The sequence below is a fragment of the Alligator sinensis genome, unplaced genomic scaffold, assembly GCF_000455745.1.
Source record: "Alligator sinensis unplaced genomic scaffold, ASM45574v1 scaffold455_1, whole genome shotgun sequence".
Classification (NCBI taxonomy): domain Eukaryota; kingdom Metazoa; phylum Chordata; order Crocodylia; family Alligatoridae; genus Alligator; species Alligator sinensis.
The window spans coordinates 1645761-1669907 of NW_005842142.1; the positions used below are offsets into that span (position 1 = coordinate 1645761).

At 42.3% G+C, this 24147-nt stretch overlaps 1 protein-coding gene across 1 annotated transcript in view; it reads left to right on the top strand.

Annotated features, from left to right (window-relative positions):
• The window catches only part of MYO3A (myosin IIIA), a 219080-nt gene that overhangs the window by 104315 nt on the left and 90618 nt on the right, over window positions 1-24147 (top strand). Inside the window, exons 9-11 of the mRNA XM_025206153.1 lie at window positions 1033-1188; window positions 20609-20708; window positions 23266-23382. Of these exons, the coding sequence (XP_025061938.1) occupies window positions 1033-1188; window positions 20609-20708; window positions 23266-23382 (373 nt within the window). The remainder of the gene's footprint in view (window positions 1-1032; window positions 1189-20608; window positions 20709-23265; window positions 23383-24147) is intronic.

The following is a 24147-nucleotide window of genomic DNA, read 5'->3' on the forward strand; positions in this document are numbered from 1 at the left end:
TCCAGCAGAAGAACAACTGATCCTGTTCCCATTTTTCCTTTAGCTGTCCCAGCCTCCAAGCCCTGCTATGTCAGGATGTGCAGGCAGCACACCCAGAAGCAGTCAGTCATCCAAAAGGAACATGGACTCCTGGGAAGACTTACTAAAGACTTCCCAGCAGTCTACAGTGGAACCACACTGGTTCTGCTGTGTCTGAAGTGACTAGTGAGAGCTTTGTAAAGGAGATGGATAGTGTGTTATATCTAGGGATCTACACAATTTGCTAGTTTGTGATTTTTGTGGAAACCACAAAAAGCAGTTTCCACAATCATTGCAAAAACTGCCGTTCTCCGTGATTTTTTTTCAGAATCACCATGAAAAAAACCGAAAAATAAAATGCTTGCTGAGGAGTGGGGGAAGGCAGGGGGCCACCAACATGAAGGGGAGCACTGAAGATGGCAGCCACCCCTTCCTTCCTCTGCCACTGATTGGCCAGGAGGGCTGCCTTTTGTCTCTCCACCAGTCCACAGCAAGGGGCAGGGCTGTACAAAAAGCAGATCTCTTGGCCAATCAGTGGTGAGGAGCTGGGCCACTGGTGGAGGAGCAGGGCCGCTGGGGCCCCTTGGCCAATCAGCGGCAGGGAGCAGGGAGGCAGGGCTTTCTGTGTAAAGACTGCAGAATGGCACTGGGTATTGTGAGTGATCTGCAATTTTTATTTTCCCTTGGCACACTTTAAGTAGATCCCTAAGTATATCCTTTCCCTTTAAAGTCTGTTATTTAAAGGTATTGTATAAAATATGAGGAAGCGCTGAGATACCATATCTAAAATTTCAGACCAACAGCATTTCAGCTGCTTCTTCCAGATGTTCTTTAATCTTTCTTTCATCTTCAAATTCTCCCCAAATGTCTGTATTTTAATTAATACCAATTGTAATTAAGAGGTATGTAATTTATTGCATTGTGGCTACAGAGCTTAGACATGAATAAGCTCAACATTAGTGCTTAACAGTGTAAGGCTCTCTGAACAATCGCTTGCCTTCTCTGTCAGTGCAGGTGCTTGACTAAAGATTATGAGAAGCGCCCAACAGTATCGGATCTTCTGCAACATGATTTCATTAAGCAAATTGAGGGCAAGGAGAACATGTTACAGAAGCAGCTCATGGACTTTATTGATGTTCATCAACAAATGGGAGTCACTGAAAAGGCAAGGTACCTGAGTTATTTCCTCTTCAGTAGAGACAAAGATTAGTGTGGCAACCTTTGAAACTTTGAAATGTAGCTATCACTAAGGGTCCAATCCTGCTACTAATAGTGTACACTGACCTCATGGCGATGGAATTAATGGAATTACTTATGGACTTGGGTTCTACTAAGTAGGAGAAAAAATGATGGAATCAGGATTCTAATTTGCAAACAAAGAAAATTATTTACTGCTAAGAAAACCTCTTTTCTGTCTTCCTGAGCAGGTAATTTCTGTCTCGTGGCTTTTAATAATATGAATTCTGCCTCACCAAACGACATATCACCCATTTTGTAAAAAATTCTAAAGATGGTGTTGCAATTTTTTTAAACAGTTCACCAAGGAATAGTATTGTAGATGAACTACCTTAGATGATTAGTAAGGATATACTTCTAGAGCTATTTATATTGTGTTTCAGTGTAGAATAGATTTTAAGTGTTAGATAAATATTTTAAATGTTTAGAATAGAAGGCTTTAAAATAGAAGGCTTTTTGATACCATCAGGTGTATGAATTTCTCAGAGAAATTATATTAAAATCTGCCACATTTCTTCCCATTTATATTGTTAGTAACAGCATATACCGCATACTTTGAGTCAAATCTCAGGCAACAACTTGACATACCATTTGTCTTTTGAGAATAATAATGTATTGCTAAGACAGTTGCTGTCTTATAGTTTTTATAAACTAATGATGTCTGTAACAGTCTGCAAACATATGAATTGATTAGTAATTTCTTCTGTCTGGAGTTTCCACAAGAAAATTATTACAGCTGGTCCAAATTTCACTTGTACTGGATTAGTATCTTCAGAGGGGCACAGACCTGCCACCTACGCTGATTTAATAGATTTCATAGACATTAGGGCTGGAAGGGACATTGTAAGATCATCGAGTCCAGCCCCCTGCCCCCAGGGTAGGAAGTCAGCTAGAGTCAAAGGATCCCAGCAAGATAAACGTCCAAATGTTTCTTGAAGGTGTCCAGAGTAGGTGCTTGCACCACCTCTGGGAGGAGTTTGTTCCAGGCCTTGGAGGCTCCGACAGTAAAGAAATTTGTCTTTATGTCTAGCCGAAAATGGTTTTGCAGGAGTTTGTGACCATTAGACCTTGTCATCCCCTGGGCTGCTCTGGTGAACAGGGATTCCCCCACATCCTCAGGGACACCCCTAATGTACTTATAGGCTGCCACCAAGTCATCCCTGAACCTGCGCTTCTCTAGGCTGAAGAGTCCCACAGCTCACAGCCTGTCTTCATAAGGCTTATTCTTATGTCTTCTGATCATGCACATGGCTCTCCTCTGGACTCTCTCAAGCTTCTCCACGTCCTTCCTAAACTGTGGAGCCCAAAATCGGATGTAGTTCTCCAACTGCGGCCTCACCAAGGCTGAGTACAGTGGAAGGATGACATCCTGGGTCTTGTTCAAGATGCATCGGTAGATGCAAACCAGAGTTCCAAATAACTCCAAATAAGTTCCAAAGAAATATTCATTATATTTAAATAATAAATTGCAGATAACTTAGAGATATGGAATTGAAACAGATTAATTAGATGGCAATTAATTAATTAAGTGTCTTCCCACGTTTTCTGACTTGCAGAGAGACACCCAGTGAATCTGACTAGGGAACATGTTTCTGCATGTCAGGAAACCCTGGGTTTTCCTGCTTGCATAGGACCGCCCAGTGATTCCAACTTGGGATATGACTGCAAATGGGAAAATCCCAGGGTTTCCCCATTTGCAGAGATGTGCCCCTTCAGCATCAGGGCAGAGGCCCAACCAAGTAGCACAACAGGTGATGTCTGTTTTATCCAGTGATGAGGATGAGCTCTGCTGCAACACATCCCAGCACAGCTGATCTACTTAATTTGGTGACATCTGTTTATAGCCTAAGGCTAGGGACAGAAATTACACAATGTGTAAGTATAAGTGATTGGAAACTAGTTCAAATCCATAACACAACACAAGTTTAGTGTACATAAACCACTTTCAAAATGGCCAAAACCAGTTTAAGATGAACCTGGATGGATGTGGTATCAGACTTAACTGATTTACGTTAAATTGGTTTATTGAACTTCTGTCCCAGATCCCCTCCTCCAGATGCAAGTTAACTCACAGTCCCCCATCATCCCAGGATGCTTTGCACCTCTCCCACAAACCTTCCCTCATGGGATGGGCAGGCTAGCCTTGGCCCAAGATGTCTGGTTCAGGTGAGCAGGAAAGCGTGTTTTAAAATTTCCCGTTCCCTACTCCCCCTCCTTCCCTTCCCTCCCCACCCCCAGCTTCAGTCCTGGGCCACTGCAGGCATGTGGCTGCATTTCCAGAATCAAAAGTGAATGTCTGTTCACTTGTTTATCAGTTCGATCTGCACAGCTTAGTCTAACCTGCAATGATTAAATTGATTCATAGATTCTAGGGTCAGAAGGGACTTCAGTGGGCCTTCTAGTCCGACCCCCTGCCCCTGGCAGGCAGGAAAAGGTCACCAAACCTGGGATCATGTGATCCCAGGCAGGTGCCTGTCCAGTCTCTTCTTGAAGACCCCCAAGGATGAGGCGAGCACCACCTCCCTTGGAAGCCCATTCCAGAACCTGGCAACCCTCACCGTGAAAAACTTTTTTCTAATGTCCAGTCTAAACCCACACTGCAATAGCTTATGGCCATTGTTACTTGTTGTTCCAGGGGGTGCCCTAGTAAAGAGATCATCACCTACTTTGTGTTGCTCTCCTCTAATGAATTTGCACGCTGCCACAAGGTCCTCTCTCAGCCTTCTCTTGGAGTGGCTGAAGAGGTTAAGGTCCCTTAGCCTTTCCTCATAGGGCCTTCCCTGCAGGCCTCCAATCAGACGAGTGGCTCTTCTTTGGACCCTCTCCAGGTTGTCCGCATCCCGCTTGAACTGTGGCGTCCAGAACTGGACAAAGTACTCCAGCTGTGGCCTGATGAGTGCTGCGTAGAGAGGGAGAATCACCTCCCTGGACCTGTTTGTGAAGCACCTACGGATACACGACAAGGTGCGATTGGCTCTGCCAACTGCTTCATCACATTGGCAATTCATGTTCATCCTGGAGTCAACAGTGACTCCAAGATCTCTTTCTGCCTCAGTGGTGCTGAGAAGGTCACCCCCGCCACCTATAGGTATGATGGCAGTTTTTTTCTCCCTAGATGCAGCACCTTGCACTTGTCCTTATTGAATTGCATCCTGTTGCTCTCTGCCCACTTCCCCAACCTGTCGGTCAGCCTGGATCTGGTTCCTCCTCTCCAGGGTGTTAGCTTCACCCCATATTTTTGTGTCATCTGCGAATTTGGACAGGGTGCTTCCCACCCCCTTGTCCAGATCACTGATGAAGATGTTGAACAGCACCGGCCCCAGAACTGAGCCCTGAGGGACTCCACTGCACATCTCTTTCCAGGTTGACACTGATTCATCCACCACCACCCTCTGAGTGCGACCCCTGAGCCACTTTGCTACCCATTTTACTGCATAATCATCCAAGGCAAATCTCTTCAGTTTATTAATAAGGCCTTCTTGATGTCCAGAACAGTAACATCCACCTCAATTCCTTCATCTAAACATTTGGTGGCCTTGTCATAAAAAGAAAGTAGGTTAGTCAGGCAGTTTATATGCCTGCTATAAACCCATGTTGGTTACTCCTCCACATCACATTAGCCAGCGGGCTCCCACAGATGTGTTCCTTGACAATTTTTTCAAGGATTTTCCCTGGGATAGAGGTAAGGCTGACCAGTCTATAGTTCCCTGGATCCTCCTTCCTCCCCTTCTTAAAGATTGGAACAACATTGGCCCTCTTCCAATCCTCCGGGACCTGACCCGAGCACCATGAGCGCTCATATATCCTTGCTAGGGGTTCAGCTATGACACTCGCTAATTCCTTCATTACCCATGCATGGAGTCCCTCTGGTCCCAGTGATTTGAACACGTCCAGTCCCTCCAGGTGTCCTTTTACCATTTTGTCACTGACCGTTGGTCAGCTGATATTCCCCTTGTTGGTGTCCGTGATGCATATTGAGGGTTCGTCTAGATTCCTACTTAAGAAGACAGAGGCAAAGAACTAATTGAAGAGCTCTGCCTTGTCCCTGCTATCCATCACTAAGCCCCCTGCCTGTCCTGTAGGGGCCCTATGCTACCCTGCACCCTCTTTTTGCTCCCAACATACCTAAAGAAGGACTTTTTGTTGTCCTTAATCCATGCCACTAGCCTGAGTTGTAGAGCTGCCTTGGCAGAGGAATGACCACCCCCCCTGGATCCCCAAAGCATCAAGGCTCTTGGATCCTAGTACCCTGCTAACCAATTCCCTGAGCCTATTAAAGTCAGCCTTTTTAAAGTTTAGCACCTGTGTTCTGCTAGGTATGGTACCTGCGCTTCTCTGGATAGTGAATTTTATCATTTAGTGATCCCCTAAGTTGCCTTGAATCTGCTAGTCCCCCACCAGGTACCCCTGTGGCCAACACCAAGTCAAGCAAGGCGTTACCCCTGGTGGGACTTCTTACCTCCTGTGTTAGGTGGAGGTCCTGAATATAGGGTAAGAACCTGCGTGAGCGGTTAGATCTAGCTGACTGTTCCTCCCAGCATATGTCTGGGTAGTTAAGGTCCCCCATGACTACCATGTCTCTAGACTGCACAGCCTCTGAGAGCTGCCTGGAAAATTCCCCATCTACTTCGTCCTCCTGGTGCAGAGGTCTCTAGTAGACCCCCACCACCAGGTCCCTTTCCCCCAACCCCCTTGAATCCTGACCACAGAGTCTCTTCTTGTCCATCCTCTGATCCCAATTTGATTAGGGAAGATGTGTACTGTTCCTTGACATAAAGAGCAACACCCCCTCCTTTTTTCCCTTCTCTATCTCTCCTGTACAACCTATAGCCCTCTGTTCCTACCACCCAGTCATGAGTAGAGTCCCACCAAGTTTCAGTTAGACCCACTAGGTCAAAGTTATTGCTCACAAGCAAGAGTTCTAGATCCTGTTGCTTGTTTCCCATGCTCCAGCATTGATTCAGGCTTGAGCTTTCTGACAGCCTATACTTAGCGTAAGTGATGACTAAGGAGCCTAAGTCCCATTGACTTCCAAAGACATTTGAACTTTGAGATGCCTAAATTTATTTTGCAAACGGGATTTAAGTGCCAAATTGCACTTTTTGGCAAGTGCTGAAATGCCTGATAGTCGTTTAAGCAGTGTGTCACTAAAATTGCAAAGAAGCCTTTCGTATGTTTTGCTGCTGCACATACTTGTAAGCCTATGCCCATCTATATCCTGCCTAACTGCTTTTGCAATTCCTTTGTGGAAGTTTCTTTAGGGGCCAAGTGCTGTAGCTATGTCCTAGGCATGTTTCCACACACAGCACTGAGTTCAGCATAAAGTACAGCCACTTTCATTCAGAAATGTGGGGTACAGCAGCATTCATCTTCAATGCAATATTGTAGCAGTTAGATTGCTTACCCCAGTAATGGAAGACCTGGATTCCAGTCTGTCCTCAGCCTGAGGGGGCTTAAACTCACATGGCTGTAGCCAAGTGATAAAGGTATTCTGGCGAATGCAACGCCGTGTTTTAAAACAAAAGATGGAACCTTTCTCAGTTCTTTCAGAAAAAAAGCTGTAGGTGCCTATCTTTTAGGGGAGGAAACCCAGTGTAAGTTGACCTGAGTCAGGCACCTAAATCTGAGACAGGGACATGTTTCCAATTGATTAGCTCTAAGGGACTCCCAAGTGTGTGTGCTAACTGTTTTGGATCCCTGCTGAGGTGCCTAACTTTTCTTCATGCACTGTATATGTCACTCAGCAACTAACTAAAGGTTCCAGGTTGCTCTCCCGGTGCCAGGTACCAAAAAATTAGGCATTGCCATGCTTAACTTTTAGGCTCCCAAGAACTTTATTGGATCTAGTCTTAAATCTCACCAGTGCTTTTGAAAATTTTACCCCTTCTGTATGAATTACCCAAAACAAACTTAATCGTATAAGAAAAACTATCACATTTCCCAGCAGTGTAACTAGGACAGGGCAAGCAGAGCATCTGCCCCAGGTGCCAAATAAGGGGACACCAAAGCAACAGCTTCCTGGAACCCTGCATAGTAGCTGTATCAGAGCATGTCTGAAAATCCATTCATACTTCATAGCACCTACCAGACAGGGAGTTGCTCATACACTCCAGTAGTTGCACAGCACCAGCCAGGGAGGGGCAGGGAGCCAGTCCCACTGCATTAGCAGTCCCTGTGTGAAGAGCCAGCCCCAGGCAGATAGTCACAAGAACTCTTGGAAGAGAATAGTGGATTTCCCATTAAAGCTTCCTGAGTATCTTAATCCTTGTAATTGTGAAGTTAGCTCCATTCTTTCATAAATTCCAGCTACAACACAGCCTGTTGGAAATTCTCCACACCAGTCTCCTTTAGCTCTCAAGGAGCTTTTGAAAATATTTGTTCTATGTTTAATATGTTGCAAGGAGTGATCTGAGGGTCTTCTGTGCTAACCACTATACTCTCTGCTTTTCTACAACCAGCTTTTATATAGCTGTATATTCCAACCAACAATAAACAATGGTATAAACATAATAGGCAAAAAATATAGTGGTCTCTGCATTTCATCCTTGGATTCCCATGTTCCAGGCCTGCATTTGTAGCCAGATGATGAACTAGGTAGCATAACTTAGGTCTCACTGGGCACATCTACATGAGATGTTTACTGTGCAGTTGTCTAATTAACTGTGCAGTAAACATCTCTGCATCTACACTTGCACTCCTGTTAGGGTGCACGAAACTAATAACTCTACAGCAGGTTAGGACTTTAAAATACAAGTCCTAACCTGCTGCAGAGTTTTTTTTGTACACAGCAGCAGACATGTAGATGCTGCCCCAGCTGACTGGGACATAGGGTGCTTCAGTGTGGGGCTAGCCAGCAAGCAGCCCCCACCTTGAAGCAGCTTCGTGACCCAGCCAGCCACTCTGCAGCACAAGGAGCCCCATCAGAGCAGCCAGCCCAGGGCTGCTCCAATGGGGCTCATGCTGCAAAGTGACTGGCTGGGGCACAAGGGTGCTGCAGTGATGGGCTAGCCAGCGGGCAGCCCCTAAGCTGAAGCATCCTCATGCCCCAGCCAGCTCCTCTGCAGCATGTGTAGCCTCACTGGAGCAGCCAGCCCTACGCTGCTGCACACAAAAAAACTCTGGAGCAGACTAGTACTTGTATTTACAAGTACTAGCCAGCTCTGAAGTTTATTAGTTTCATATGCCCCAATAGGGACGCACGTGCAGATGTGGAGACATTTACTGCAGAGCTAATTAGTCAGCTTCATATTGTAGCTGGCTGCCCTACCTCATGATTGTAGGGTTAAGCCCAACGGACACAGAGCTTTTCTCTTAACTCAAAGCATATTTCATGCTTCTGGGGAAAACAATTCTTGTGAAACAGTTATACTGGGAGGAATGGAATGTGCCTGTAGCTAAACCTGTTAGGGAAGCAATGTGAGGATAGAAAAAAAAGTAAGAGAAATAATTGTCATTTATACCCCCATCAAATATAGGACTAATGCCACCCCAAAAATCTGAGCGACTTAGGTAAAGAAAAAAAGGTTCATGAAATAAAAATGCACAAACTGTCCTCTTTGTTACACATAACACAATTTTATTTGAGGTGTTCCAGCATTAAGCACAGAATGTGGTCTAGCATATGTGTTGAGGCATGAATGATTTTTTCTCTTATACAGGCAAAAACAGGGGAGGAGGGCACACTCAACAGCATCTCAAATCAGAGTGCCAAAAGTGTTCATTCTACCTCTGACTTCTCCATTTTTAAATTCTTGAACTAGTTGCAAATTAATTTCCAGTTTACTTTACAAATCCACAAGCAACCTAAGCCAAACCTAGTGTGCTCATTTGGCAATTGGGAAAACTGTCCAACATGTGCAACAGGCAGTTAATCTTTCTAGCCTAAATCAACCATCAAGAGCCTGAAACTGCCTAGATTCTGTCAATTTCAAGGCTGATTTTAAAGGCAAGATGCTCTAAGTAACAAGGTAATGAGCTTTAATGGGGTGCGAACATCTGAGAGCAGGCTGTTCCTTCAGGAATAAGCAGGCACACTCAAAATGGCTTAAACAGTGCCTTTAGTATTGAAATCAATGAGATTTGGCAAATGGCCAGTGTTTTAAGTGGGCTATGCTGTATTGCAACATGCTACATTAAGCATCTTACAGGGCCTTTCTCCCCCTCCATATCACAATCCTGAAAGAAATGGCTTTGTCTGCCCTAACTTCCTTCATTGTGTAGCCCCTCTGGTGAATTTAGATTGTCTTTTGTTAACTGATTGGCTCATTGTGTGAACCAAGGCATGAGGAATTGTAATGAGGCTGCCTCTTCTTTTACATCTGATCTAATTCAGTTTCAACATTAAAATATCACAAAACAAGACTTTTTTCTCCGTTCTTTGTGATCTGGCCTACATCAGAATTTGAACAGACCATTATTTTAAACTGGACATTTTTATTTCAGTTGAGTGGTTAAAATTGCTATTTGTGTCTAAGTTGGGCACAGACAGGCATCACATTTGATGCAGCTACACTTTGAAACAATTCAAATGTTCCTGTCCGTACCCAAAGAGAGGTTAACACTGATTTAGCTAAGGTTATGTCTCACTGAAGCCAGCTCTGTAATGTAGGGATCCTCTAGTTAGCTTGGGTACTGGAAGCAGTCTAGCCAGGGGTACTGGAAGCAGCACCTCAGAGCTCCACATAGGCTATTTTAACCTATCCCATGCTGCTACAAGTAAATCTGTTTCCCCTGCCTGAGCTAGTTTAGCAGTCTCTACAAGGGAGTCTGCAGAACAGTCTTTGTAACTAACAGCTCACTGTAGTCAATGGCACCAAAGGTTTGCTCTCTGGCCCAAATGAGAAAGCACCTATTTATTGCTGGATCAGCTGGGGACAGAGCAAGATGCTGTAGCCAGATATCTTACCTGCTTTGCCAGCATGCTCCCTGTGGTATGGGCTTTCCCTTAATCTTGTCTTCAGGTGACTTAAATGAAGATGGCATAAGTTCCATATGCAGTCACAGATCATAAATCAGATTTGACACTTCCTGTACATGTTATTACTTCAGCTTTTGTTTTCCACCATGTACTTTGATAGATAACATTTGTTGGAGAATTGTCTCCCATAGGGGAGCGCACACATCGTAATAATAGTAGCCTCCTCCCGGATTTATTGAAAATTCTTGTTTTCATATCTGCTGTAATCTCAGTACAAGCAATTAAAGCATTGATTACTCTCTGGTCATTTAAGCTGTAATAAAAGATGTCCATTATTTCAAGTATGTCACTTCTGAAGAAATCAGATTTCCAAGACTATAAACAAAGTTAATGTAGGGCAGCATTTGTTTTGTTTTTGCCCTATAACAACGGGGTGCTGATCTCTCTGTCATTCCATGATTGGGCTACTTAGTTCACTTCTTGAATGCTTAAGTGCATAGAACTCCATTTGTACTCAGAACCACATCTCCTGATGCTTGACCAAATGGTGTCTGTGCAATTCCACCTGTCTTAGACCCACAACATGATTCTGATTTCAGATTCAAAGTAATAGATTTTTTGTGTGTATTCATGTGGACATATACTCTATAAAAACAAAAAAAGGTAGTGAGAGCAGAGTGAAAGCTGAGAGTGTGTTAAAGGGTAATCCAAGTAGCTTCTGTCCTCCTGCAAAAGTCTTCACAAACATTTTCCGCTTTAGAACAAAACAGTATGAAGTCTGGAAATGAGCAGTTAAAGGATCTAGCTGGGACACTCTGCCATCTGCAACACTATTTCTGAGTATCAGCCAGCCCAGCCCAATCCTGGAAAAATCCCTTATTGAGATGGCTCTTGCAGGAGTGTAGAGCCTGACTGAAGTCATTGGGTTCTTTGTAGGTGGAACTAGTTGCAAAATCAGGGCCTTGGTCTTCAACACGTATAAAGATATTGCACTGATCATGAACATGGTGTGTCAGGCACAGTTGAGACTATTAGATACTTGTAGGTGCTGCATACTGCAGGTGAAAAGTGACAAGGCAGGAAATGGTATTATGATGTGATTATATTGATTTTGCCCAGCAAAGATATAATCAGAAACAATTCAACAATGATATATTTAATAATCTTATATTTTAAATCATAGAAACAGAACCAAAAGGGACCTCATGGACCATTGAATCTAGCCTCTTGCCATAGCTGTCATGTCATCTCTCACAAAAGGATCGACCTCAAAAATAGCTTTATTTTGCCATCAGTGCTCCTACTGGAAGGATGTTTTAGAACCTCATTCACCTGAAGCCACCTTCTAGTTTCAGCCTAAATTTATTCATGGCTGATTTGTGTCAATTTGATCTTGTGCTAACATCATCCTTTAGCTGAAACAGCTCTTCTCCCTCATTGTCATTTATCCCTAGACATATTTGTAAAAAGCAAATACATCTTGTCTCCATCTTTATGTCACTAAGCTATACAAACCAAGCTTCTTTTAGTCTCCTGCTGTGTGGTAAGCTCTCAATCACGTGGGCATCTTTCCTGGAAGTTGGTGACCCAAACTGCATGCAGTATTCCAGATGAGGTCTCACCAATGCTTTGTAGAATAATATTAATACTTCTGTCTTTTTACTGGAGATACCTTGCCTGATACATTCCAAGATCACGTTTGTCTTTTGGACAGCTTTATCATACTGGTGACTCATTCTTACTCTAATCAGCTAATACACCCAGGTCCTTCTCCTCCTCACTTGCTTCCAACTGATGAGCTCTTAGCATAGAGCAGGAGTTCTTGCTGGTTATCCCCAAGTGCATGATCTTGCTTTTCATACTATTGCATTCCATCCCATTTGTATTGCTCCAGTTCTCAAGACTATCCACTTCTTTCTGTATATTGCCTTGATTTTCCTCTGTCTTGACAATGACCCCTAATTTCGGATATGTCTCTGCAACTCAAGTGACACTATGCAGAAATATGCTGAGCTACTTCTGTGTGCGTTAGAATTGGGAGCAGTACAACTGCATTGTATAAGCAGAGCTAGCTAGCCCAGGTACAGCCCTATACTAAGAAGCCTAAACTGCCTGAGGTCTCCGAGATACCCAAGAAGATCTGTCTATATTGTCTGTGTGGCATTACCTTGCACTGTGTCAGCATACCCAGTAAATCATCAGCAAATTTTATTAACATTTTCCCTCTTTTTGTGCCCATGTTATTAAATACAGTACAGTAAGTCCCAAGACCAATCCTTGAGAAACTCCACAGCTAACCTCCCTTCCACCTTCCTCTTTCACCACTACCCATTGTCATCTCCCTTTATACCCTTATCCAGGTAACTACCGTCTTAAAATTACAGGATGGGCATTAAAAATTTAATTAAAAGCTTAATTTTTTGAAAATCAGTGCTGTAGCTTGGACTCACTGACAGTCCAGAGACAGCACTTCTTGATGAGCTAAATATGAAAAACATATATTTTTTAGGACTGTAGCTACGCTTGAAATAGAAACTTCTGTCTTTGAAACAGCCTCCAAAACACTGGCTTTTCTGACTGACACTTAGGCTTGTTATACTTTTATCTGCGATTGTTCAGCTGTTCTTATACTGACTGCTTTCACATTTACTTTTATAATGTCTCCAGTAATATGCAGCAATTAGTATAACATGCATTTCTTAGAAGTTGTGACTCATTCCAGAGTTAGTTACTTATGTCGAGTCCCATCAGTCACTCCTGTCACACTCAGGTTCTGCCACGAAGCAGTGTCATAATTTATTCCTAGATCCTTCCTTGATATTCTAAGTGATGTAGCTGCATATCTTGGATGTAGAAGGGCTGCTAGCCTGGGCCTGTGATGGTTGATCACATTTCTTTGTAAGTTGAGACCAAGATGTACATCAAACACAGATCCAGTGATCTGTGGGAAAGGGCTGCCTTTTGAAACCATTTAGAAGCTTTAAGCACGTGTTTGCATGTGTGTGAGCACTCATGCATATATGGCTGTGTACGTATTTGACAGAACTGTCCTCCAAATTTTGCAGTAGGCACTACTTCATTTGGGGCATAGTTTCAATACAAAGGAAGGTTTGGTTCCTGAGTGATTAGAGATTTCCCTTCTCTCTCTGTTGGCTGTTGACAGTTGTAAAAATTCCTAGATTTTATTTTTGTTAGCATGAAGTCCAGGTGGTCTCCAGTTAAATCTACAGTGTAGTATAAAATAGCTATGAATGAGCTAGCCGAGAAGCAGAATTAAGATAGCCATTGCTGTGCTGCCGCAGCTAGATTGCTTCCAGGCCTGTGCTGTTTTAAAGCTAACTTGGGTGTCTCTAAATGGCACTGCAGTCTGAGGTGTTAAATATACCCTTAAGGAAGGGCTCTCAACTCTGAAATCCATTTCCCTGATTGTTTCAACAAAGTCTGCATTTTCTGAGCTTCAGGCTTGTGGGAGAAAGTGGTGCTGGGCTTAACTAGGGAACCTAGAAATCCAGGTTCAATCCCCTACTCTGCTTGTCAACCTTGGTCAAGCACTTAGGGCTCCTATACATATGCAGGGAGCCTGCTCGGGTGCACTGGAAATCCAGCACGTCAGAACAGACTCAATTAATCGAGTCTGCTGGAGCACAGAAATTGACACACTCCAGCAGCCTCACGTCACGTGTATCAGTGTCACCATGCGTCTCTGTGCTGACAAAATGGCAGTGGTGCGCCTTGAAATAAAATACACCCAATGAGCTTTAGTTCAAAACTCCCCACCACCATTTTTTCAGCACAGGACATGCAGCGACACTGATACACATGACATGCAGGTGCTTTTAATTAGTGCAGCTAGCTAATTAAAGCACCCAGTGCCGCATCCAAAACCACATGTAAAAATGCCCTTAGTATTTCTAGTTAAAGTTACACATACCACTTAAACCACACGAAGGGCACTTAAAATGTGATCAGCTGCATGTTAAAGTTTGTTAACTTGGGCTCAGTGCCCTCTGAGTCTCAACTTGTTCCATTTCAGGCACAGGTTAACTCTGGGTTTTACTACTTAGCTAATGGTAGGGTAACTACAGTCTGGTCTGTGGAGATAAAACAAGCAATTTGCAGTCCTCCAGCATCCCAGATTCACTGCTCCCAACCACCCCAACCCAAAAAAGGGGTAGAGCCCAGGTGTCCTGGCTCCTAGCCACACCTTTGTTTGTAAATTCTCTATGACTCTAATGGCAAGTCAAAGCTATGCAGGCAAGAAATGAGATTAACTCTTCACATGTGACTGCCAACAGCATGTTCTCATGTTAACACTGCTTAACATTCCACAAAGTTAGTAGGGTCTAGGTGTAATGTGTAACTTCACCACCATGTGCTAGATTTACTTGGCACTAGCTAGTGTGTTTTCCTTCCTATATTTGTCTGTGCACCAAGAAAAATACTGTTGGATGGGTTTAATAAATTATAAATTTAATAAATAAACAAGTGGTACTGCTGTAGCAGAATTTATAAATGATAGAAGGTTGTGGTTTCAATGACTGCCATTACATGTCATCTCCCAGCTGACACATCAGAAAATACAGAAATTATTAGAGGGTTTGTGGACAGTTGCTTGAAATGCATAAATAGGATTTCAGCTGTCCCACTGTGCCTAATATTGCCTTCAAAGTAAATATGTTTTTGTTCCAGTTGCACAAATTTGCACATCCAAAACATGCAGCAGCAGATTCTCAAATGTGATATTGCCTGTTTATGCCTCACATAATACCATCATATTGTAGTGAATCTCTTCTCTTTTGCACAGCAGTACTGGCTTTCCAAAAGCATACTTTTCTGTAGTGTACTGCACATTAATTGGATATGCATATTGTGTTATAGGCGTTTGGATGTCCATCATTCTTATAGTATCTGAGCACCTCATAATCTGTGCTTTTTTACCTTCACAAGAGCCCTTGGCAGCAAGGAAATAATAAATTCCCTGTCATATAGGCCCAGTGAAACTAAAAACCAGCTCCAGCTCTACCTTTAGATAGTACATAGATTTTAGATTTCACTTCCGCAAGAAGGCACATAATTCTATGTGAATACAAAAATGCTGGGGGGGGTGAGGTGCGTCTGCCTTTCTGTGAAGCTCAGCAAGACAGGCACTGCCTTCAAAGTCAGGAGCCCTAGGTTGTGGTTCTTGTCCCCAGTGAGCCTCCTACAGTCCATCCATTTCATCCAATGATCATTAAATGCAAATGCAGAAATGTCGTTTGGCTAAAACCCCAGGCAGCTCTCCTCTAGGGCAAGGGCCACCCCACCAAGACACATTCCTTTCTGATTAGGCTCCAAGTATCTTCTCTTCCTGGCTGCCCAATAGGCCAGCTTCAACAGGAGAGGTATAGTATTCTGGGCAATGCCTGACCTGTGGTGGTTTACAATACTTACTGGGAAGTCAGAGATATAGACTGAACCCCTCCGCACTGGCTCCCCTCCTGGCTAGTAGACATCTCTTCTGAGTAAGCACTAACTGCTGGCTTTCCCCTATGCCCAGCATTCCCTCCCTCCATCACCAGCTCCTAGAGCTTCCTCACACTACTCCCAATTTGTAGCTGCGCACAAGTAGGTCCTGACAGCAAGGTTACAACCCACAGTACCATTTCTAGAGTTACCCTGCAGTGCAAGAAGGTGAATTAATATTGCTTGTGTCCGTATGATTTTTCCCAGTTGTATTATGCAGCCTGCTGTGTTAACAGCAAGAGACATAGAGTCCCAGTTAGTGGCTATTGTGCTGTCTTTCTATACCTTTTGTTTTTAGTTATATTTTGTTAGCTGTTTGGAGACCTATTGCTATTAACACCTTCTAATCAAAAGGTATCTTTCTTATTTTTAATGTCTTTTTTTTAATACCTTAGGTTAAAGCCAGGACTTTTCTAATTGCCTTCAAATCTGTGGCTGGTTTTTGAGTTTTCCAAGCCACCCGGGTTATCTTATTGTTTGTTTCACTACCTCACAAGTGATAGAAAGGATCAGTGGGGCATCATGAATCACACACCACTTTTCACAGTATTTTTGGAGTCATCAGGCATCACTTAAATACATTCTGACAATTTGAAAAGAAAAGAACTGCAGTGGCTTGGGTTTTGTTTTCACTGAAGCATGAAAGATAAAGTGGGGGCAGGGGAAGAGCAGAAACAATACTGCCTTGACTCATTTTCTTGTCCATACTAGCCTGATGTTTCTGGCCTTTAGCTGCCTGAATTGCTTATTGAACATGGCTCCAGGATTTAATGCCAAAAACAAATAATGTATCTGTGTAGATGCAAATTATTTCAGTTCTCAGTATCCATGTGCAAGATGATAATGAAAATTCATTGCCAATGTCAGCTAAGTGAATTTTTTGAAACGGTTGGGGTTTAAGAAAGTGAAGCAATATAACTGTCCTTGAGGGGGTCTGTGCCCTTTGACAGCAAAGAGAAAAATATTGTGTGTTCTGCAAAACTGTCTCTTTCCTATACATAGGAAACTGAGAATATAATCTGGTTAAACAACAATGTAGTTTTCATGAAGACACCAAATAGGATCGCATGGGAATCTGTAGATTTCTTCCTTCCTGGGAAATAAGCCATCTTTTAAAGTAGCAAAAATATTGGGGAGGAGAATAGTATTCTCTAAAACTGGGATTTTTCCCCTCCTTCTGTAATGCAGTTGTTAACTTTCCAGAGTGAATGAAAAGCAGGGCTGGATGCAAGTTTTGTGAAATGCCATTCTTTCTAATCAGTATAATTAAAGAGTCCACAGTATTCATCCAGTATATAATAATTATGCAACGAATGGAAAATATGCCTGACCTAAGCATTTGCTTTGAGAGATGGAAAAATGGAATGAGGTATAGTTTAATGAAATACTGTCATTTCCCACATCTTTCCTTTACATGTGCATTTGCAATTTTCTTTGAAGTCACACTGTGAGATATAGGTTCTAGAAAGCAAAATGACCTTTATGTAGCTCCACAAAGTAAATTCCTTCATGTGTCCAGATTTCACAGGAAATCATATATTTTCCCTATCAAAGCACTTGCTATGGCCCTAAATGCAATAACCCCCTTTGACATATTTAAGAAAATAAAGTCAAGTAGTGTAGTACCTGTCAATGAAATGATGAGCATTATAATTATTTTAAATATTTTCAAATCTGTTCTACATATAGCCAAAAATTGCTTCATAATTTTATAAGAGGAGAGCTTATATGACTGGGACAACTATTACTGCATAAAAGTCTCCTGTAGGAAGTGGAATGGATCATAGAAAAGATCACATCTATGAACAGTTTAATACACCTTCAGAGCCATTGATCTAGATGTTGTGCCATTGTTCTTATATATTTTCAGTGTCCCAGTGTTTTAAATGTGGGTAGTGAATTACAGGCCCTATTGTGACTATCTGTGGCAAAATCTGCAGGAAAATAATTTTAAAAAAAAACCTTGGGAAACTCAGAGGTTTCCCCTACAGGAGCTGAGCAAAATTGATCCTATTATTGACAGTTCAGTTGGTGACCACAACGTTTTAAATAATAATAGGAAAATGGCTATCTCTTGCCTTTACCCCACAGTGGAGGAGAATAGAGCCTGCAGGCAACCCGCGCTCTTAATTGGTTCCGAAAAAACCAAGCATTAAGCAGAACCGTGCTAAGCAAAACACATTTTCCTATAAAAAATTAATGTAAATAAATATAATTGGTTCGGCTGCTTCTCACCCGCCCGCTGGCCACTCCACCACCACCTGCCAGCCCAGACCCCACGCTCCTACGACCCCATCCTGGGTCCTGCTGGCCCTGGCCCCGCACTTCTGCTACACCACTGGCCCTGGCCCTGGCCCTGGCCCTGGACACCAGCCCAGGCCCCGCTCTCCTGCAGCCCCACTTGCCCTGGCCCTGGGTCCCACAATCCTCCTGCCCCACCGGCCCTGGCCCAGGCACTGGCCTGGGCTCTGTGTTCATGCCCCCTGCCCGCCCTTTCTCACCACCACCACCGCTGCTGCTCCTCTCCGCCCACCCACCAGCCGTCCAATTTCTGATCACTTAAACCAGTTTATGTATAATGTCTGTCCCTAGCCTTTGGGAGTAATAATCATGCTCACTTAAACTTTGACGTGATGCTAAAAGAAATGTCTGTTATCATGCAGAGTGAGCCAGTAACTCCAGTGTTGAATAATCTTAAGAAAACTGTGAGGCACCATCCCTCACAATGGACTAGCTCCTGTGTATGTGTACCAGTTCACTCTACTAGGTACACTACACTAGACTGGATCTTTAATATACCAGTTCCTTCTGCTGTAGTAACATTAGGGATATATATTGAAGTCTGTAAACATAAACAGGAATATCCACATGGTAGGTACCTAAGTGTGATCCTATTCTACCCTGTTCAGGTCCCTGTAAAACAATAAGTCTATAATTGTAACATGCCTCCATCTTAGCCTGAAGACAAAGTGTTTAAAAGCAGTGGTGGTGAGGAGGAGGAGGAGTCACACACTCACCTTTTGCATTAGTGGTTCTTCAAGGATTTGAGTAGGGCGAAGTAGTGTCCTGCTCAGGCTGATAGGTAGACCAGGATCTGGTCCTACAAGTTCAGCTCACCCTAATGTTTTTAATTAAGCTGTAGGATAGATTTGACAGAACCCAGAGCCCACGTGAGTTTGGCTTTTGGAAAAATCAACAAATACAAGTACGAAGGCCTGTGAATTCACACACCTTTGGCTACTCCCTGAAGATGTCCTCTCCAAGTGTCCCCCCAAGTCTCTGGATTGTCCTTTAACAATATTATTAAGTGAGGACCTGACTTCTCACATCTCTGCCAAGGGGGGCAGGAGACCTTCCTCCCCCATCCTGGCCCTTCATTGTGCTGTGGGTAACTTCACAGTCTTCCTTCTTTGAGTGATCTGTCCAGTAGATTCTGTCCTTCTGCACCCTGTCCATTTTTCCATGGTATGAAAGCACCTGCCCTGTTCTGATCTTGATGCATGTCTCTGCATCGGAGCAAATGAAAGGGCCTTCTGTAGCTTTTCAGAAGTCAAGCTGATTATTGGCTTAAATTCATGCAGCAGTCTCTGTGTTATCTCTGCTTCACAGCTGATGCACCCCAACATCATTTGTGTGCTTTTCTGCATGGCGTCTGGAGGAGAGAGATCAGATCAGGAAATCTGAACCAATCTATGGCCTCTTGCTGCTTTTGTCCTCTTACACATCTAAACTCAGTATAGGCTGTAACCCTTTTTAGCCTGTAGAATTCCTGTTCTTTGACCTTCTCTGGCCTCTAGTGGCACATATGCCTAATCTGAATCTTGCTTCCCCTGCTGTCTCCCTCATTAGTGTTTTGATGGATCTCACTCCTCTTTCTCTAATGTGGCCTTTTTCCCTGGGTAAGGAAATTCCCTGGAGATCACCTGCTCCTCTGTGATTTTTCTGCATTATTTCTAGCACTAAGTTAATTTTTCTTTGTTCCATTTAAAAACACAAAATACTTCCCCTAATATATAAAATTACTAGTCGTGCTAGGATGAAGGGCAGTTTTGAAATGCTCTGTTGTTTTCTACAATAAATTACAAACAAAATTTACTTCCAGTGAACACATTTAGGGGAAAAGACTATCTGTTAGATCAGTATTAATATAGCACTTAGGGCCTCTATTGGGCCTCTATTGCTAGCTATATTTCTAAGCACTACAATAATCTAAACATTAAATAAATTATCAATATTTTTTGTAAAAACTACTTCCATCTTGGAGTTTTGTTTACATCAGTGATGCCAACTCATCTGGACTCCGAGCTGGATGAGTGTTGTGGTGCCAGCCTATGGGCTAAATCTGGCATGGGGCTAGTCTGCAGGCCAGATCTAGTGCCTGGAGCCACATGTCATCTGAGCCACAGGGCTCTCCAGGAGTCTGGAAATTTAGTGGCAGGACAGGCAATGGCACTGTTAATTTCTATGACTCCTGAAAGCCATAGAAATTAATGCTGCCACTGCTCCTCACTGCCAAATTTCCAGCCCTGCGGGGAGTCCCATGGGCCAGATAACATGACCTCATGGACCAAATCCAGCCCATGGTCCTTATCTTGGTTACCCCTGTTCTACATCATTCTTGCCCTGTTATTCATCCATATAACCCCATATTTGTCCTATCCATAATAATAATCTGGTACACTTTTCTAGGTAAACACTAGTTTATGATGATTGTATGCATTGTTACATTTTCTATATAACCCAGCTCCTGTCTAATAATTGATTCTTGTACTCATATAGAAACCATGTGAAAAAAAATTCCTCCTGGTATCAGCCACAGGATCAGAGCCTTCATCTGTTTTGAATTCAGAACATCAGGGCATTGATACATCTGTACCTGGAAGGGTCAATTCATGTTTTCTCACTTCATGGACGTGTATGGCTTTTGTATTCTAGATTTGAGCGTATTCATACAAAGAAAGGGAACTACAATAAATCTCAAGTTTCTAACCAGGAGGATGTAGATGATTTAGCAACCTTGGAGGTACTGGATGAGGTGAGATGTTTCACTTGTAAAAGCTTTCCTGCAAGGGAGCATTCAGATATGAACGGAAAGATAAACCCTGCTGTATTCTTGATGTTTAAATGGCCTGCATTCTCACATTGCAATTAATTAATAGCTAATGATATGTTACAGATTTCTGATGTTTATTGAATGTGAGATAAGATATGCTGCATCTTGAGTACCCACAACTGACATAAATTGTCATAAGTTTCATCATTGGTCCTTTACCCTAGTAAAGACTGTGGAATCTAACAACTTGTTATCTTAAAACTATGGCAACTCCAAATGCAGCAAACATCACTTGACATGCATCTAGAGGAGTTCGTTCTTAAAGGTGATGCATCATCATGGGCCACATTCTCAGCTGGCATAAAATGATGGGTAGTTCCATTGAAGTTAGTGGTGTTGTGCCACATTGAATCGGCTGAGGAGCTGTTTTTGTGCAACCAACTCTTGAACCTGTACAACATTTGAGAGACAAAAGTAGTGCTGTTTTGTAATCACCATCACAAAGGGGAAAGTGTACTATGAGCAGAATATCTGTGTTGAAAGCTATTCCCTTGGAAATCTTGTTCTGCATATGCTTCATTTTACTTTGTTTTATTGGTCTTTATTGTTTCCTTTACCTCTCTTTTGCTAAGGAATGTGGCCAGAAGGCTTGATTCTCTACTTACACTTACTCTGCAGTAGTATGCTTCCATTTTCTTCAGTGGAATTACCCCTGATTTATACTAGTAAATGTGAGAGAGAAAAGAATCAGACAATAGTGCTTTATCTACTGTTCACAGAGGCAATGATTGGATGTTGATGAAATGAAAATGTTGCACTGTTGAATGGTTTGTGAATCATTACAGAATATAATTCATAATCTCCCTCTTCAAGTTAAACTCTACTGATATATTACCATTAATCAGCCCACAATAGTTCACTCAGTGCTTCTGAGGTATGTTGTCATCATTGGATAGTGATAACTGCACTTCGAGTACTTTAAATTTTCAAAGCACCTTAAACATTAGTTAATACTACAGTAGCAGTAGTTTATTTACAGCGGTTGCTAAAACAATACAGTGAAATTGACAATAAACATATATATAATTCATAATAAAATTATATCATTTATGAGTATTGATAAAAGCATACTGTAAGATTACACATTCTACAGTTTAAACAAAAATAATTAAAACAGAACATAAGATTGTGGGAAAGTAAAGCTGGAAGGCACGTCCCAAGGTCATCTGTCCAACCACCAGCTCAAGGCAGGATCATCCGTGACTGAAACATCTCAGTCAAGAGTCTGACTAATCTGCTCTAATATAACCTGCTGTTACAAAATATATGGCAATACAAAAATAGATACAATGAAATAATACAAAATATTAGAATACAATAAGAAAAACAGGGTTATTTTATTCGATTTTGGCCCTTATTCTTTGTACAAGTAACACAAATACACCAAGGAGTATAGGATAAGCTATTAGTGAATAGAGACAAGCCAGATTGTTTTTTCTTCATTAGCCCAGTATTTAAAATCTTCCACCAATGAAGAGATCAATTTTCCTCTTATTTATATAAAGAGAATAAGGAAGGCCACAAATAGAGATTTAAACATCTATCTCATTCTTCCCTCAAGAACATATCCACTCGAGTCCAACACCACCTGCCTATAATGACTTTGCATCTCATTTGAGTGAATTGCAGTCTATTAATGGCCTCTCATTGTTTGTACTTTTGTATTTCAGATAAGTAGGTTTCTAGGCCAAAAGAGCACTTTATTAATCTCAAAAAGGATAAGTTTGAGAAGATCTCACTGCCTGCATATTTATCTGCATTATATCTTATTTTAAATATAGGATTAATATTGGGCCAGTGACTGTCAACACATTTCCCAGACCCATTTGTCTGGAGGAGAATAAAAATGTTATTTAACCATCCAAATAAGGATTTATTTGGAAGAGGGGAGTCTTCTAAAATGTACTTCCCAGGGTATCTGATAGGGCTACAGGCTCTAAAATGTTTATACAGTAATTTCAGCCCCATTTCAGATCACGTTTCCCCTCCCCCCACCCTCACCACCTATCCCCAAAAGACATTTATTCACAGTAAAAATGATCATACACTGACATAGGGTTGGATGGCAGAGTGAGTGGTTCAGTAGTCTGTCTGTTACTCCAAGTGAATAATTTTAAGTCTTGTGTAAGCCCTGTACCAGGGGCTATTCTAAGTTAGCCAGCCTTCAGTGGACACTATTTCATTCAGGCTGGGAATTCAGAGGTGGCTGGACATGAATACAAATCACATTTTGGGACCTAATAACCCCTTGCATGCCCTTTATTAACTGAGTGGCTACATTAATCATTGGTTAATGTTTATACAATTATCTGAATATTTTTTGGTGGTTTGAGAGTCGTTTAAAGCTTTAACATGAAGTTAAGATGACTTCCCCATGTGTTCTCTCCCTCTCCTTCTAATACACACTTTTGAATGTTCTTCTATTTGCAGAATATTTTTTTTTTAAATAACAGAAACTTCCCTATTCTTTTTACAACAGAATACAGTGACAGAGCAGTTGCAGAAGAGCTATGCCAGGGATCAAATCTATACCTTTGTAGGAGACATCCTCATCGCTGTCAATCCATTTCAGAACCTAGATATTTATTCTACACAGGTCTGTAAAAATAGCATTGGTTCTCTTCCTATACTCTCTCTGATTTACAGAGAAATATGAACATTTACATGAAATCCTGAGTAAGCCATCCCTAATGATCTACTCCTGCTCTCTTAAATAAAAGAATTACTAATAATTCATGTTGCATTGTTATCTAAGTAGCTTCATTATTGAACTTCTGACCTTAAATAAACCACACTCTGTCACTGACACACGCAAACAGGCTGAAGCCCACTCTACATTGAGACCCTCAACTTTCAATTGTCTTGTTTTTGGAAGAGATACAAGGGTGCGTCTACATGTATTTCCAACTGTGCAGTTGTTACTGCACAGTTATTTAGTACTTGCGTTAGCCCTTGCTTTAGCAAGTACTAAATAACTGCATAGCAACCACCAGTACTGTGCAGTCCCAGCAGCGCATGGGTTATTTTCAACCCTACTGGGCAGTAACAATAAGCTACTGTGCAGTAGCTTGTTGCTACTGTGCAGTAGTGTCAGCGTCACGGTTCCTGCCTGCCAACACTATGTCCCCATAGCAACAAGCTACATCATCATAGCTCATCACTATGGCAACATAGCGTCTTGTGTAGACACACCCAGTGTTTTCTAAAGCACCTTGTACCATCCACTTTTGCTCCTCATTGTGCTTTCCATGAAGGACCAGAAGAATTTCATGCTGATATTCTACTGTTGCCAGGGGTTAGTCCTGGTTGACCCAAGTGTAATAGGAGGAATATTGAAGAACAGATGCTAAGGATTTTCTCT